Here is an 18,894-nt window from a genome sequence, read left to right on the forward strand (position 1 = left end):
CTAGGAATGAGTGGCCGGAGAGGAAACAAAGGCAGGGCCCTCACCATTATAATCTAACAAAGAACTTAACACAGGAGGCTAGAAACAAAAGGGAGACATGTCTCACCAAATAACTCAGCAGTCCTGAGCTTGATTGCCAGGTGTCCTGAGCATTGCAAGCAAACATAGTGCAGGAGAAAGGGGGGTCCTTGAGACTGTGCTGAGAAAGGGCGGGGGTTCTGTAGCTTCTATAACTCACTTAGTTATAGGGGGTTCTCACTTAGATTGTCAGGTATCCTGAACATTACAAGCAGGAATAGTACAGGAAAAGGGGTTAGTCCTTGAGATTCTATGTTGGCAAAGGGAGCTTCTGTAACAATTATAAAGACAAAGAGCCTTTCCTAACTGAAAAAGAAAGCCTTTGTAGTTGTACATTATTTCCAAGGGGGAGAAGGAGGGGAACCTAGAAGCTAGCTGAGGTATATAACCCCTGAACTCCAATAGTTGGCATACTTAGATTAGCTAGGTACCCACTTGTAACCTCTTTTCCAGTGTTAGAACAAACTAACTTCCTAACAAACTCCCTAACAACTTTCTTTCCTCTCTGTGTGGGACATTTAGACTTGTCGGGTGCTTGCTTTGCAGCTCCATGCTTGTATGTATATTTCATAAATAAACTCTCTATCTCATTTCCACTCCATGTGTTTGCCTCTTGCTTGAATTATTCTCTTGCAGCAAGACAAGAACCAAGGCAGGAGAGAAAGGCCTCCTGACAGGTCTCTCTCTCTCCATGCATGACATTTACACCCCCAAAACATATAAAACTTAATTATTCTCTTGAATGACATAAAAAGAACACATGCAGATTTACAAATATGAAGTAGAAAATTGCCTTACAATGGAAGTTCCAGAAGACATCAAAATGGCAAAGTGTGTCAGGTGATTACAGCTGCACGAGGTGTGGGTCTGATTCGAGTCCGTTAGCTCACAGCCCTCCGAAGCCCAGGTGCCGTTCATGGTATCGGGGTTGTAGTTCCAAAATGCACAGTGGCTCCTGTACTTCTCTGTGGTCTGAAAAAGAAAGATTTTACTGATGGGAAAGAGAGAAAAAGTTACACATGTGGCATTACTTTGAAGTATTACATAGTATTTATAATACTATTTTCCATATCAATATATGCCTAAAATGTGAAGCATAAAATCAATGCTAACAAATGAATGCTGCTGTTACGTGAAAGAGTTGAAAATATTGCAACGAGGCTATATTTTATCAATGCTTTGTCACAAAGTTGTTGTGAAAATTATTTATTGTCAAATATGTCAATTATATGAAATTTATTCAGTAAGTGTTTATTGAGTATATACTAAATATTAGTTTGATCTGGGTACTAAAAATACAATGCTAAACAAAACAGAAAAAGTGTTTGTATTTTTTATTATACATTCTCAGGTGGAGATGAGAAATTATTAAAGAAGAAAAATAAAGCAGAGAAAGAGGATAGAAAGCATGGAGTTTCATCTGAGGAGGCCTTTCCCAGGACAGTCTATGTAAGTGAGTATCTCAAGGAGGGGGAGACATGGGAATAGAAGGTCCTAGAGAGTTGGGATGGAAAATGGAAAAGCTATGAGGTGAACCTGAACAAGGATCTTCCAGAAGCATCTGGAAACCAGTGTAGTCAGAGCACAGTGAATGAGAAGAAGAGCAGTGGAGACAAGAACGGAGACAGACAGGGGCAGATCACACGGACTATAAGATGGTTGTTCGATAAATAGTAGTTCTCTTTATTATATATTTATATTAAGTAATCATAACAAAACACCTCATACACTGTGAGTTTTAATAATAATTTATTCATAGAATGATGAATACCCTCATCTTGTATCTAATGGAAATAAAACTATTTATAATTATATATAGTTTACAGTTTAAGAAGGTGCTTTCTCACCTACTTTAATTTTACTCTCAAAAGAGCCTTGTGAGGTAGGTATGTTAAGGGGCTCAGAGATGTTGAGATATATACAAGACAACCATTAGTAAGTAGAATAGCACAGAATCAAACACAAAGCTTCAAACAACTATTGTAAACAAAAATATTAGTTGAGTATCAAATATGTGATAGGTTTCTTGTGAGAAGCCAGAAATTCTCAGTTAAAAAGATAAAGCATCTTCCCTCAGGATGGTAAAAACCCAGATGATTTCAACAAGATGACACTATTGCTGTAAAGAGTTCTATGCTAAATCCAACATGTGGGTCAACAACGGTTGGCGCCCTGGGGAAGTCAGACTGAATTTGAGTGAGTGAGTCTGGGAAGATGGTGACTGAGCTAAAATTGGGGAGATGACAGGAAGTTTTATCCAAAGAGGTCAAGTTATGTGAAGAAAATTACCTCTATATCTCATTTCTCCCAAACATATAGGAAAATGATCAACCCCACTCTGTGGGAAACCAGAAAAGCCAGAAAAAATGGTGGGACTCAAGAACCACAGGGAACCAAACTGGGAAACCACGGTCAGCTGTGAGTGAAGGTGCCATTCAAAAAACAGGTTAAATGAGAGTTTCTCCACACACTGAGCTCCCAATTGTGCTCACCATATTCTCTTCATTGTCCTAATCCTTGTGAAAAGCTTCTGTCTTTAAGCAGGACCAACCGATTCCTTCTGTGAAACTCATAGTCCCAAGAGAAATGACTATTGGGTAGTGACGTTCAGGAAAGGGTAGCAACCTGTCTGTTGATGACTTTCTATGCAGCCCACCACGGCCACAGGCGCCTGAGCATGCAGTCATCTCTCATTCTCAGATATGAGCGCAGAGTCGCGAACCCCCAGAACTCCAAGGAATAGCTCTAACATGGAAGACAGAGAGCAAAGGAAACAAGCCGATCAAGGGAAATCAGGAACAACACAATATAGGGAGCAGAAAAAGTTATTTTAAAGTATAGAAATAATATCTGAGAGAGAGAAGGAGATACTGTATCCATCAAATAAAAACAGAGCAAAAATCATAAGGTTTTCAGTGGTAAGTATAAAAGCTGAAATAAAAATGTTAGCAGGAAAAAAATAAATATGGAAAATATATTAAAAAACAACAAACAGCTTAGTGGCTTGGGTGGGAAGTCTAAGACTCAAATAACAAAAGTAACAGGAGAGGTGAATGGAGACCCTGGAGAAAAAGAAGTTACCAATGATGTAATATTAGATAACTCCCTGGAACTGACTTACATATGCCTAATGCAATTCGTGAAGAAAGACCCATCTGGATTCATCTTAGATCAGAACTCTGAGAATAAAAATAAGATCCCGAAAGTTTCAGAGAGAGAAAAAGAGACTGATCACACATAAAAGGCTGCACATTTAAACTAAAATATTAATCTCAGTGAACTTCTCTAGGTTAACCTTAAAAGTGAGAAGACAACTGAGCAAGGTCTAGAAAAATCTGAAGATAGATTTTTTTTTTTTACAATTTATAATTGTACATCATGGAATTTATCTAAGTGTAAGGATAATGTACCTCAAAAAGTTGACATTCCGTGTACCTTTTCTCAAGAACCACTGATAAATATGGTTTAAATGTGGAAATAAACTAAGGAAGAGGGAACACTGGCTCAAGGAAACATTGAATCTGACACAGGAGGCAGGTCCCGAATGATGGTGCAAGTCATGTCCAGGCCATTAGATTATTATGCTAAGTGAAATAAGCCAGGGGTGAAAGACAAATACCGTATGATCTCACCTTTAATTGGAAACTAATCAACAAAACGAACAAGCAAACAAAATGTAACCAGAGACATTGAAAGAAAGAACAAACTGACAATAACCAGAGGGGAGGTAGAAGGGGATAATGAGGGGGAAAGGGGGAAGGGTTGTTAGGAACATATATAAAGGACATATGGACAAAGCCAAAGGGAGGTAGGATTGAGGGTGTGAGGTGGGGTTGGTTGGGGTGGGGAGGTCTGGTGGGGGGAAGATGGAGACAACTGTACTTGAACAACAATAAAAAAAAAGAAGAACAGGTGCTTTGAGTCTGGGTGAAGGAGATGCAGAGTTAATGAGAGTATGGTCCTTTTTTGTGTAGTAAGCCAGAAATGTGGGCCTATTTGTTGGTGGAGACACTGGCGCTAATGTGGAGATATCCAGGAAAGATTAGATAGTAGCTGAAGCATAATTTCTTGAGAGAAACCCGGGTGTGGGTTTCAGAGGACAGCACTGGGCAGGACAACATTATAGCTGCTGAAAGAGTGGATCCTGGAGGAAGACTTTCTGGTAATAAAACCGTTATACCAGTTAGTTAGTGAGGCAAGTTACCTAATCTCTCAGAGTCTCCGTTTCCTTATCTGTGAATTGGGAATAATACTATATACCTCATAGGTCTCTTGTGAAATTAAATTAGTTATTTAAAAAGTAAATAACTTAGAGCAAGGCCTAGTCCCATGTAAACATTACTAAAGTACTGGTTGTCATTATTTTATTATTATTAATAATATTGTTATGACAACTATTAATATTCCCCTGAGGTGACAGAGACATCTATACTAATTGGGGAAGTTGTGAATAAATTAACAGAGAATCAGGAAACTGGTGTTATGTATGAGATAACTTCTGTTTTCTTAGAAAAAATAGGATTCGAGTTTTATTCTCAGAGAGAGGACACACGGAGGAGGTAGACGTGTTGCCGGAGGAAAGTGATGGCATTTCACAGTGATCGCTACTTCAAGTGGGAAAAAGATTTGACCAGAGAGGCAGATAGGACAATAACATTTTTCCACTAGTTCTACTGAAGAATTTTGGTTTAAGTGTGTGATTTGTTTTCTTGCTGTGTCAAACAGATTGAAGTAAGTTGTCTTTGGCATCTCTTTACCTGCCAAGCATTCCACCAACAAAAACTAGGAAAACCATCAGACTATGTAAAATAACTGTTTGGTTTCTACTGTCAAATAGGTCATTTTCATTTAGCATCTGAAAATAAGTTTAGTTTCCATTTTTACAACATTCCACACCTTCTATTTCTCTCAACGTAACGCTTACCAATGTTTACATTTGAGCTATTTTCTTGCACTTCTCTACATTTAGTTTCTCTCTACATTAGATGTCATTATTTACAGTGACACATTTGTATAGTGGGTAATCATATATGTCATTTTAGTTCCCTCTGTCCCCCATAAACGTGTCAATGCAATTGGCCAGCTTCAAGTTTCTCCAAATGGAGCGTCATGTCCAGGGCTGAAATTCTACTAAAAGCCCAAGAAAACATTAACTGTAAAAAAGCAGCAAACACTATGACTTTAAGTTTCCCCATTCATTTTTAGGTATATAAGAACTAAAATACTTGGTTATTTCTAATCACTTTTTTATTGTATTTTTTTAATTACATATGAATTTGAAAAAAAGATTTAGAATAACAATAAAAGAGCAAAATGGTCTCAGTTAATTTCTCTATGAAATATTATAACTTCACTGTGATTGTGTTTTAATTAGCACCAAATCTGTACAAATATTATTTTAAATGACAATTACCAACCAAACACTGCCTTAATTACACCAGGAATATTGATCTCTTTGACACTGGTACATTTCTTTAAAAATTATTTTATTGTTGTTTAATTACAGCTGTCTGCATTTTCCTCCCACCACTCCCCTGACACTGGTACATTTTTATAACTCATTCTGTAAAGGTACAGAGACTTCCAAAATGAACAGTGTATGTACTTAAAAATAAAACTAAAATTAGCTTAATTTTAGAGAATCAAATATGTTAAATTCTTTAGTATTTATTAGATAGTTTAAACAACATTGAATACATAAAAATATTTTTTTAGAAAATTAGTTGTAGCCACTTTACTGGACATTTGAATCTGTTCTTTTAAATTCAAAAACTCACATATAGTTAGTGACACAACAAAGATGTTCACTTTTTTTAATGTCTCACAATCCTAACCAATAGTCACCAGAAAAACAACTTACCTTTATGTGACTTAATGTAAATGTTATTTTTTCAAGTTCATACAATGTGGGTGGATTTGAGCTAATTGAGACTGAAATTATTGAAGAGATGACTCTCTTCTCTTCTTCAGAATTATCATAACTTTGAGGTTCCAGTAAGACGTTGTCAGATGATGAGAACAAGGGACCAATACTCTTATAATATAAAAATGCAACTGCAACACTGCCTATAAATCAAATAAGTGTATTTGGTGAAATTATAGAACACAGATATATTTAAGCTCTTAAAATAATCATAATTGAACAGACAAAATTTTTACTCTACAGGAGTCATACAAATACCCAGATACTGAAATGTGAGTCACAGCAAGTCCATGTTGGCATCACCAGGCCATATTAAGACATATTCTCTTACCTCCATGTCTCTGAAACTGATCATGGACTGTAACGTCTCCTTTGCACAAACCATATTTAAGGGAAAAATCATCCTAAGTAAATTTACATCCCAGTCTTGATTGAGAAGCAAGGTGTAAAGTGTATTCACTTGAAAGACACATTTTTGAGTTATCACTTTGCTGTGCAAATATATGAGTTAGAAAGTTATTGGAAGAAAACTATCAAAGACTTATAGTATTAAAAAAAATTAGAATTGAACAAGTTGTGAGATCCCACTGAGTTTAACCTCTTGTCCACTGAAATGTTTTCTATTTGATATTGATGACATGGAGCTACGCAGTCTCAGGGTAGGAACCATTGTTTTTTCAGGCAGCCATTAACTCTAACCCTAACGTTGACCCCTTGCTGTTCCCCAAATGCAGTACATCTGCACATAACCCAATAATAGAAAGTTAGCCTGATCAGTACAGACTATCGTGTGACTACTTTTCCCTTAGCCTGGACACTACACTTACATTAATGCATCTCAAACTGCCTTGGTGTTTATAGCAGCTCATTATCACAGACATTAAATGTGTGAACAACTCAACATCTAGATCTGGTATCTTTCAAAGTTCTTATTGCCATGTATATCAGGTTCCTCCTGCACAGGACTATGAACACTAAATATAGGATTTTACAGTTAGACTTCATTCCCAGGATCAGAAATTCTGCTTTCAGTCATTGCTCCTACTCGTGTGGCCAATGATAAGGTAGCTAACTGCTCTGAACTTTAGCTTTCTCACTCATAAAATGATGGCAAAATACATTAGCTATTTACTAGGTTAAGGTGGAAGCCAAATAAATATATGAGAGAGTCTTTTGTAAACTTTAAGATGCTATATTATTTTGATTATTGTTTTACTTATTAACTAGATACTTGGATAACTTAGGAAGAGCTCTACCATATTCATTTGCTCCCTCAAAATTGATACCAGCATATAAATCGAAAAGCATAAATTAATGAAATTTATAAATACAAATGATGATAATATCACAGAAACAAAGGGCTGTGAGACAACACTGGCACTGTCCACGTTGCCACACCACACCAGTAAGTAGTGCTGGATGGATATGGTTATGTGAGCGACAAGTTGCCAAAGTGCATTGCTCTTCCTATTTTCTGTCTTAACCTTCGAAGCACCACAAGAGACATTACTTAATAGCCTTGCTGAAATTCGGATACATGACATAGAGTACTTTCTTAAACTGCCAGCCTAAAAAATTTGCATCAAAAGAAGAACTAGTGTTAGTAAAACACGTCTGGGCTGATGAAATTATGATAACTGAGAGGTGATAACTAGCCCAGCCTTTTCTATGGACAGACCAGGGCCAGAATCAGGACCTGGAAACCTTTATGTCCAATTGTCCTATGAAGCAGTTCATTCAACAGTGATTTCTCAGAGGTTGTAGTAGGAGACAATGCAAAATCCATTGAAACACCAAAAATATAAGATGGACTTTTGTAATCTATGAATCATTCCTACCATTTCTAAGGAAAAATAACATCAATTTTTGAGTTTGGGTAAAAGGTGATTCATGCCATAGAGAATGCTCCAACATCCATTTTTGAACCTCCTTTCTGAGCATTGATTCAGTATTTGTCCATTCTCATTGTTTTGAACCTCTTTTAATTCCCATGATTTCTCACTAATTCTAGGCCTGATCTAGATTTTAACTCTTATGAAATCTGTATCTTTATTCAATAAAAAGATTAAAAAATCCACCTGGGCCTCCTCCTTATTTTATTTTATTTTTTACTAATGATGCTATGCAGCTTTTAACTAATGCATGTTTTTAGTAACAGATTTTGTGAATAAATGAATAACCACTTGTTGACATCATTGAGTGGGTTTCATCAGTTTGTTAGGCTTGTCCTTATTTTTAAGACCCAACCTTGAGGAAAACAAAGTTTCTCCCTCTGCTTTCTTGAGATCTGATATTATCATTGTCCCTTTCAAATATCAGTTTACTTGCATGATCAATACATGTAACAAAACTACCGTACACTCAGATAGGATCTTTTTGAGATATTGCATGACAATTTCATCATCCGTCACTATGATAAGTACTCTTGATGTTTTTTTAACTTCTAGACACAACTCAAATTTTTGAAAATATGACAGTTTAACAAATTCTTTGAATTTGCCCCTAAATATTATATGTCTTCTTGATTAATTAGAATATGATGTAATAGGGTAACAGCCATGAGTTTAATGACAGGAAGACTTAGTTACTTTTGCTTTGTTCAATGGCCATCTGTTTCTTACTTTTGCATAAACATTAATGAGAAAAAATGGAGAGGATGCGATCGATGGATTAGAAAAAAATTTCACATTAGTGCTGTGAAAAAATTTTTTAAAAAGACATTCTTCTGAGAATGAATGCACAACATGCTTTTTAATCATAAAGACATATCTTTTTATTAAATGATGATTATGAGAACTTATGTGTGTTATTGTATGTATTTTCCTTTGTATTTATGAACACCCACATATTCTTGAGAAAAATATAATTCATAATATAATCACAATATAATTCATGTTGTTCCCGGGTAATATATTTTAAACTATATGAAGAGAACAGCCACAGTTATTCTACTATCAGCAGAGATTTGCACCACGTGCATTGCACTGAGAGAGGAGATAAATGGTTAAAGTAAAACAGCAGCTGCCAGCTTGCCTGTGGTTAGGTGACAAGGAAAAGCTGGCCGACTGTTTTCTTTGTCAGTTCCCTCCCTCCTAGTGCTGGTTCTGTATAGAGACAACTCTTTTAAATTCTTTGTGCCTTTAATAATGATACTATGCAGCTTTTAACTAATGAATGTATTTATTAATAGATATTGTCAATAACTGAATAACAAATGAGGAAATTAACTTAATCATTAAGTTACCTGCTAGTCTAGCATTCTGTGTTTCCATTTCCTAAGAAATTCTGCCATTAATTTAAGACTATGAAATGAAAAGTGGAAAAACACTCCAAGCCTAAACAATAACTTTTTGAACACTATCTCTGTCTTACAGAATCACAAATTCAGTCTCACAATGAAAAATATGAAGGATCACTGAAGAAGAAATATTAAAAACTCTTTGCAAATTATGACATCTATTGACTGCTGCAAACCAAGTAGTTAAAATACATATTTTTTGTATGTTTTCATTAGAATCTGAACAATATCAGATTACAAAGGTTGGAGGTAAGACAAGAAGGGTGTAGAGATTATCAACTAAAAGTCCCCAGGTATTTATACCTCAGTAAAATCTCAAGTACAAATATAGAAAATCTGTGTATAAGCATCAAATAATTTTCTATAGGAAACCATGCCTATTATATGTAAATACAATACAATCAAGTGCATGAGAAGTATTTATTGCACATTATTGCCATTGTATATATAAGGTTGTCAGCGTCCTACCGTGTGAGTCATCGGCAGCTTTTCTCTTTGGGAATATCTTTATGTGATCTCCGTCCACATCCATATGGGGATGGACATGTTTCATGTGATGTGAATCAAAAAAGAATGCTCGGAGAGCTGAAACAAAACCACAAAAATCGCAAATTCCCTGAAATTAGTTTAATCAGTGTATTTATTAAGTTAGAGACCACTTTATCCTCACTATCATCTTTCAACTTTTTATTTATGGCAGGTAGAATAAACCTATTCTGAACATGTTTAGACATTATAATTTATATAATAAAATCAGGTTCAAGTTTAATCATTTTTATTTTACTATAACACTCATTATTTATATTTATCTTTATTAAATTAAATAAAAGATAAAACATGTATGAACACAGGGAGACTATATATCATAATTACCAAGGCAAAGAGTAAGAACTATATCTTAGAGGATGATACCTATAATATACTATATGGAGAGGGATTGAATTTAGTTCCTATAGGATCATTTCCTTATCTGGTGTATTTTCATCTTTTTCATGCAGGAACACCATAGAAATGTATGCTCCTATACATTAGTCACAGTGTTTGCTACTTTAATTTTGAGTAAGTGGTGAACCCTGATGAGATAATTTTTTCCTGTATATCTACTGTTGCATAGCAGGATGCTACCCAGAAAATAATATAGGAGAGATATATGAATGTTTATTTCAGAAAACGTGCTTTTGTTTCTTCTGAACAACTTGATCGGCAACTTCAATTTGATCCAAGATTCCTAATGTTTTAAGTATAAGATTGCACGAAGCAGGAAACGTTCTAAGCTACTATACTGATTGTTTTATATTATCAAAAGGCAAAGGATTCCTTCCTACGCAGCAGAGAGAAAGAAGGAGCTTATACCCTTTGCAACAGCATGGATGAAACTGGAGAGCATTATGCTAAGTGAAATAAGCCAGGAAGTGAGGGACAAATACCATATGATCTCACCTTTAACTGGAACATAAGCAATAGAAGCAAAAAGCAAACAAAATATAACCAGAGACATTGAAGTTAAGAACAATCTAACAATAGCAAGGGCGGGGGTGGGGGGTGGGGGTGGGGACAGTGGGTAGAGGGGATTACAGGAACTACTATAAAGGACACATAAACAAATCCAAGGGGGAGGGTGGAGAGGGGGGAGGGAAGTGGGTTCACCTGGGGTGGGGTGAAGGGATGGGGGAAAAGGCATACAACTGTAATTAAATAACAATAAATAAATTTAAAAAAAATAAAAAAAAAATAAAAAAAAAAGGCAAAGGATTCCTAAAGGGAAATTTAAATACACTACATCCAGAAAATCTGTCAGTCACTATCATTGGTCAAGGGGGATCCTCACAAGTCATGAGACGGCTGACTCAGAATGGAAAGGTGGAGCACTTAAATGCCCTCCAGTTCAGGAACTAGAAAAGGCAGAGACTGCAGGGACAAGGTGGCGCTCACATACGCATCCTCTATCCACACCACACTTGTAGTATGCCCAACCATTCATTCTACATTGATCAAACAACCGCTTTTTTAATCCACAGTATTTTAAATACTCTCCTTCCCTTTGGAGAATAGAGTGTTTAGAAAATACTGTTGTTTTGAAATTGACCTTGACTTCTTACCTACATCGCTTGAATTAGTATCAAACTGAGTGGTCTTTTGGAAGTTCTTAGAAATACTTAGGGTAGCTTGTTCAGCTGCATGCATCAATTTTGTAAGATGAATTCTTCTACGAGTCGCAGGTAACTTGTCCCAGACTATAAATGTATCTTTTTCAATAAAATTATTCACAGTTTTTACAAATTCCTGTTGGAAAAAAGTATATCTTTTACACATGTTGTAATCTTTCATTAATCACAGATGTAAGGGAAATTTTGAAGCTCAATAATATTGAGCTAAAGTTCAACATACTTACAGCAAGAGTTGAATTAGAAAGGGTGTCCTTGTCTGAGTTAGTGCTATTGACAATTCCCAGTAATGGGGATGATTTTGCTAATATTTCTATGTATGTAATTATAGCCATTGGGGAAAGATCTTTCACTGAATTCTTATAGACTTCTTGTAGTAAAGCCACAGGTTGGTCATTGCGTCCAATCTGAACAAAAATGAATTCAGAAAAATGAAAACAGTTTAGAGTACTGCTGGGTCTTTTCGAGAATAAAGGTTGTATGTTAAATTTCTTCCGAGTTTGGCTTTTGTCTTATGCATTAGTACGACTAACCCAAACCATAACATGCAGCACGGAAACCCAAAATCATTCACCAAAGCTTAGCAAATAATTTAAAAAGCATAGACACTACTTCAGAAAAGGAAAAGCATGTTTGAACTGATAACTGAAAAAAATTAGCTTTTAAAGATATAATAATTATAACTTAATTTGAATTAGCTTTTAATCAAGTAGAGAAATTTATTTACAATGTGATAAATGGCAATTGCTTTAGCTGATTGTTAAGTATTTATGTTGAGATTCACACTTTTGATCACATGACAATAGTTTTATAGGTGCCCTACTTTTTATTTACTCTTTGATATACTTATTGTAGAGAATGAAATCTAGATTCATTCAACTGTGGCTCTTTAAAATGTGGGAATGGGCCTCAGATCAAAGTCTGGTTTTGGTATTTTATTTATCTACTTTCTTTACATATTGAAAAGAATTTTCCAGTATATTGAACAGTGATAAGTAGCATAAGTTAATTATGTGTAAGTCTTCCTCAAAACTTTGGGGATTTTCAAATTAATCCCATCTATGACTCAAATGAATTACTTAGATCTTTGTATGTAAATAGTTTCCATTCTTCATGATAATCAACTGCTTGCTACACATTCTAAAATGTGACATTGAAAAAAGTTAACTAAATCAAATTATCAAAGTAAAATAAAATTTTAATTTAACTAGTCCACTTACTTTTCTTAAAATTTTATCAATATTTGCATCAATACAGACATTATCTAAATGGCAGTCTGCATTCACATTTTCTGTGGAAGAAGAAAACAGATCGTATAGTAAGTTTTAAAAATATTTTTCTGAAGGTGATTATATTGATTCCAATGATTTTACTTACTGAAATATTAAAAACACATTCTTTTAAAAAATAAAACACATTCTTAACATGAGTTTTATTTTCATTCTTTATGCAAATAAAATTTAATTTTATTTTTCATTATTAAGAATTTTATTCATAATAAAATTTATTCATTAAAACACAATTATTATGGAAAATGGAAGAAATATGAGTATGTTAACTATATCAAACATGTAGTCTACATCTTCTGTTAAGAAAACAGTACTTTTTAAAAAGATTTTATGTATTCATTTTTACAGAGAGAGTGAGGGAGGGAGAAAGAGAGGGAGAGAAACATCAATGTGTGGTTGCCTCTCAAGCATCCTCCACAAGGGACCTGGCCCACAACTCAGGCATGTGCCCTGACTGGGAATCGAATGAGAGACCCTTTGGTTTGCAGGCTGGCACTCAATCCACTGAGCCACACCAGCTGGGGCATTTTTCTAATTTCATTTTATAGACAATAAAGGAATCCCGGCACATTTCTTGGAGGTGTCGCTCTTTGACACTTCTCCACTGTGCAGCACATACTTTACATAGCTGTTTGATGATTTACCTTGGCAGTAAGTGCCATCAGTAGGTGTGAACTGTGCTTTCCCTGTGGATGTCTGGTAACCTTCCTGGCAGGAGCAGTTGTACCCACCATCCACGTTTAAACATTCTGCATGATCACCACAGGCAACCAATTCACTGCACTCGTCTATATCTGGAAATATTAGAAGAAGTAACTTTTTAATTTAGTACTCATATAGATGTTATGTTACTGATAATATTACCATGTACAGTTGGTGAGTTCACAACAGATTTTATAAGAATGCGAGAAAATCCAATCACTTGGGAAAACGACAGAGCTAACTCAGCTGCATATATTTGTTGGACCCTGACTTGTCCGATCCATTTTGACAGTGGTGGGTTGAAAATGTTATTCATGGGCCAAACTCTTGAATTGTTTTCTGACTAGCATGATTCATCAACAAAGACATTTAAGTCATTTTTGTCATTGGCTATGTAATATTCAGTCCTAATTTAATAAAATCTCAATTTATAAAATGATTTGTTTTCTAGTATGAAACATAATTAATTATAATAACTCAGTTTAGATAAATCTGGAGGATAAGAAATAATAGCCCAGTTTCTTTTCAAAGCTTCTTTTTTGTATGTAAGTTAACCTGAAAATTAAGATTTAGTAGAATGTGTGATTCAACCCCCTTACAATTTTACCACAATTTATACTTTTGTTCAGGCTATATTATATAATGATTCTTAAAACACACCCAACATAGATAAAGTAACAAATTGTACAGAATTAAGTCTTAGATTTTTCAGTAGCTATATATCAAAGCCACAATAAAAATAATAGGCTTTAAGCTCACATAATTTATGCTCTTAATTTAAAGTTTTACATACTCCAGTGAAATATATCTTAAAGTAATAAATACAGTATATGAACTCTGCCATTAGGCAGAGTTCCAATAGGGAATGGTTCCAGGAAGCTGAAGTCCAGTTTGTTACCTTAAACTAATGCAAAGATTTTTTGTTTCCAGCCTGGCTCTGATATCTTAGAGCCACTCTGTGTTGGATTAATGAATAAATCTGTCCTCTTAAGCATACAATTTTATTTTTAAAAACAAATAGAGTGGTACAATGCTGTTTGTCATAAAAAAGGAGAGGAATCAAAGTTAATTAAAATGCCACCTAGTTAGTTATTTTAAAAGGTAGTGATGCTAATTTTTCATTTAAAAATGCAATAGACATAAAAATATTAAAACTCACACCACACAAAATTGAAACTGACAATAAATGTCTTGCCAGATTCTTGAAGAAATTTCTATTAGCCAGAAAAGTGACGATACTAGATTTAAGAAGACAATTAACAGGACAGACTAAAAGGCAGAAAATCCCTTGTTCTTCTGCCAAGTCTGTACGTTCGTGACCTGTGCTGCCCAGAAATCTGAGTATGCTATTTTTCTTTTATTTTTTTTGGTGAAAAGGAATTATTTATTTAAAAGTTATACAGACATAGTAATGACTTAATGTCTTCATTAAAGTACTAAAGTTATTTAGAATACCCACAAACACACACAGTCGTTCCTTCTCCCCTTTGCCCAGTCTGGGGTACCATATCTCAGGAAAAGAAGTAGAAGTCCATGGTTCAGGCAGCCCCTCCATTCGGGCACCACTTGCTGTGTTGCTGCCACAATCTCCAGTTAATCCAGATCCATGTGGCACCTTCTCATGGCCCACCAGCAACAGTCCTTTCACCCCTTTTCTGCCTGGCAAAACCTCTCCTGCTGCCTAAGCCACGTGGCAAAAGGGGAGCCACGTGGCCCCAACCTCCTCCGCCAAAGCTGCTTGGTCCTCCCTGGCATGGCTGCCACGCCTGGGTTTAAATCCCTGCACCAATCTTCCTCTGCAGGCCCATTTCGGACTCCTCCTACAATCAGTTACACCTGCCAGCATCCCCGTATTCTTCCAGCTTTACTGGGCTGCCATAGTAAGTCTGGGCAGGGAAGGCCTGAGTATTTTACTTTTAAAGAAACAGAACTGTTGCTCTAGCATTCTCACCCTCTTCCTCTCATTTCTATACATGGGTTTGGAAACTGTCACTCCAAAAAAAAAAGAAAGAAAGAAAGAAAGAAAGAAAGAAGAAAGAAAGTAGGGGATAAGTAATAATAGCAGATTAACTCTTAAAATATGGAGAACCACCAGAGAAAGCATCCCAGGTTGAGCTGAAGAAAAGAACCCAGGTAGGAATGCAGACTAGGATTATTATTTTTCATGAAATCAATGAAGTGAGAAAAAAAGCATGAGAAACCAAAAGACTAGTCCTTTTTGAAGTAAAGCTGAAGAAGTAGCCAGGCTATAACCAATGGGAAAATACCCCAAAGAAAGTGTAAACATAGCCACAAAGTATCATGAACAGAACAATTTCTTTCATGGATACCAAAGCTTTCTTTTTGAATGCCTGTGTTTCATATCTTTAGATGCCTTCTATGGCTTAACAGAAAACATGGTGTTTTTCTCAATTTCAAAATCATTTAAAGGTGCAACATTTCTTGGGAATGTCATCCCACTCCCAGTCTCTGAGCAACACACAAATCTTGCTCTATAACTCAATTTCCATCTTTCCTCTTGCACTGTGGACACAGGTGTACACAATCTCGGTGCTCATAACTGGCTTTCAGCTTTCCCCTACGCCTTCTCTTCACCCCGCGGTGGTTATGTTGGGGTCTCTCTTCTAGTTCAAGCCCTCTCCATTCACTAAGCTAGTTGGTATCCCAGAATGTCATCTTTGGACCAAGGAGGGTATTTCAACTTCTGAATTCATCAACTGACAAGATGGTAATTTTTCAAATTTATCAGTTAGTATTCTGAGAGGCTAGTATTAAAGATTAGCATTATGCAAATTTTTATATTCTGACTCTAAATGTTATAAAAGCATATTAAATGTCTGACCAATGTTCTTTTAAACCTTAATCATCTCATCGAAGTAGTGCTTTCCAAACTGTTTATTCTTTTCTTATTTATATTTTTCCCATTACTTTTTGTAAAATGTGGATATGAAGTTTGTTGAATTTGATACCCTTTTTGCTCAGGGCCTCGGTAGTAAAGTTTACTGAGTTTAACCTGGTAACGGAGTGTGACTAGTGCAGCTGGCTGTGCGACAGGGTAGTCAAAGGACGCCCACTGTTCTCAGTTTATCATCCTGTGCCCTTTTGCTACCCAGTAAAACAGAGAAAATCACGAGATATTGATAAAATACCCCATACCCCAGTGGGGTGAACCTGGATTAGCCAAAATAAATGTGACTGCCGCTTTCCAGCAAGATCCACCCTAAATCCCCTTGCAGTTGCAGGGCTTAATTGGTTTGGAGCTAATAAAACAGCTATGGGTCCCCCCTAACTTTGTATTATTCATTAATTTTGGGACCTTGGGTAATGCTATAGAAATGCTTTTTAACTCCAAAGAGTTCTTTTTCATAACTGATGAGGAAATGTGTGTGATGCTGTTTGGAGTACTGCCTAAAATGCAGTAGGAACCTGATATTTTAATTAGAAATTGGGTCCAGTGATTCTGTTTATATTACGCTTTTTCTCAATAGCAGGAGCCCTCTGAATGTGTGGGTTTGAAGAAAACAGATTGATAATGAGTGTCTCAGGTTTCTATGTCTTGGAACGTCCCAAAGCTATGAAGGAGAGAATAATCCCCTCTCCTTCTAATGAAAACAAAGTAGCTACAATGTAATTATTTCAGTCGAGCTAGAATTGACATACCATATTTAAGAATCGATCCACTTTTTTTCCACTGTGACTCTAACTCTCGGCTTAATAATGCTAACTTGATTTCTCTAAATGTAGACACATCATAGAAATCATTTGCTTGTTTTGCACATCAAAAATTTAATTTGCCACTTTCTCATTAATAAGTTTTTACTTGTTTTTCATATCTACAAAGAGCCAACCCAGAAGAATATTGTCAGAATTTTCTTTCAAAACATGATCATATGATTGATTCTTACAATTTTCATCAATAGCTGAATTTTCTAAAGTTGTTTAACTCACAGACTTCAAAGAAAAGATAAAATGTTCAATTATTAGAAGTAATTTGCAGAGACAAAATTGGATGTTAATATTATTCAAAGCCAGGGAGAAAATCTGAAACTGTAAGAGTACCCAGGGAAACAAGAGAGAAAAGATTACAAGCAGTAAACACAACTCTAGGCCCGGTGGGAAACAGGAAGGCGTTGTTGAGCTCTGCCCATGTGGCAATGGCACAGTCGCTTTGCTATTGAACGCCATTTGCGAAATGCAAGTCTGGAACCAGGTCTCTGGGAAGTTGGGCATCTGAAGTTTTGTTTCACTGTGATTCCAAGAAGAAGAAAATTATTTATGATGCTAAATCTTACTGGAAGCCTTCTGCAACAAAATGATATTATCTGTGTTAAACTGTATCTGAATAGAGACTAAAGATAAAGAATTTCACTTGAGTCACTTCTTGACCTGAACTGGAGTTTTTCATTACCTATTTATAAAGATTCTTAATGACTATAATTAGGAGACATGTCAACTTTGAGTATCAGCTAAACTTTCAAGAGCAATACACGACAGGGCGATACACTAATGTACAAAGAGAATAGAATTACGGTTCTCTGTTCAAATTCTCTGAGGATCATCACAGAGTGCAACAAAAATAACTACAAGTCTGGAAAAAATAAATAGCTGCTCTACTTCTCAAAAAGGCTTAATCCTTAAGGACAACAAAATTGGTGAGAAGTAACAATTTTCCAGAGAATGAGTTTTTAACAGAATAATCCATCAAACAAAACAAGTAGAAACTGAAGGACTCCGTATCAGATACTGAATTTTAATATAGTTATTGTGTTTACTGATTACTTAAAATAGCTAAAAAGGGAATTAGTAAGAAATTAGGGCCATTCTCAATAATAAATGAACATTGGGAGAAAGAGTTCTAAATTACAAATGTATTACACCCACATAAAATGTTGGCATTGAATCATCTTGGTGTGTGTGTTTTCTCTGTATCTGTGATTTAAGTTTTTTCTAATATAGGAATTCTGTGCTTGTAAGGAACACAGAGAAATATAGGCTTTTGTGAATTGAGGCATATTAAAAGTAAACACAATCAGATAAAATGCAAGGTATCTTCTAGAGACAAGGAGGAATGGAGAGCACAATTAAAACTGTATTAAATTCCAGGGAGTAAGATGTCACAGTTGGATTTTTTTTTTTTTTCACTTCCTGGGACCTTTCTAATAAGTCTTGCATAGTTACATAGTTAGAACTTCACTACCAAAGGTAAAATACTCACATTAAAATGACATTGTAAGAAGACTAGCAACAAGAGTATATATAGGCTTAAGAAGAACCAAGAGTGAGGTACTGTGACTTTTCTGGTCAGAACTTCATGTTTATCCTTTTTCCTTAATTGTAAATCTATATTCTGATAAAAAAGAAGTTTGCTGCAAACACTAAAGATAAAATTATTATTCAATCAAGTAGTATTATTCTTTCATAGGTTATAGCTTTTATGTC

The 18,894-nt window shown here is 35.4% G+C and overlaps 1 protein-coding gene across 1 annotated transcript in view; it reads right to left on the reverse strand.

Annotated features, from left to right (window-relative positions):
* Positions 1-18,894, reverse strand: part of ADGRL4 (adhesion G protein-coupled receptor L4) — a 111,791-nt gene that overhangs the window by 32,902 nt on the left and 59,995 nt on the right. Inside the window, exons 4-10 of the mRNA XM_024565496.4 lie at positions 13,398-13,547; positions 12,685-12,755; positions 11,692-11,871; positions 11,399-11,582; positions 9,768-9,884; positions 5,939-6,144; positions 877-1,050 (exon numbers count right to left, since the gene is read on the reverse strand). Coding sequence (XP_024421264.3) covers positions 877-1,050; positions 5,939-6,144; positions 9,768-9,884; positions 11,399-11,582; positions 11,692-11,871; positions 12,685-12,755; positions 13,398-13,547 — 1,082 coding nt within the window. The remainder of the gene's footprint in view (positions 1-876; positions 1,051-5,938; positions 6,145-9,767; positions 9,885-11,398; positions 11,583-11,691; positions 11,872-12,684; positions 12,756-13,397; positions 13,548-18,894) is intronic.

The sequence above is a fragment of the Desmodus rotundus genome, chromosome 3 (genome assembly GCF_022682495.2).
Source record: "Desmodus rotundus isolate HL8 chromosome 3, HLdesRot8A.1, whole genome shotgun sequence".
Lineage (NCBI taxonomy): Eukaryota > Metazoa > Chordata > Mammalia > Chiroptera > Phyllostomidae > Desmodus > Desmodus rotundus.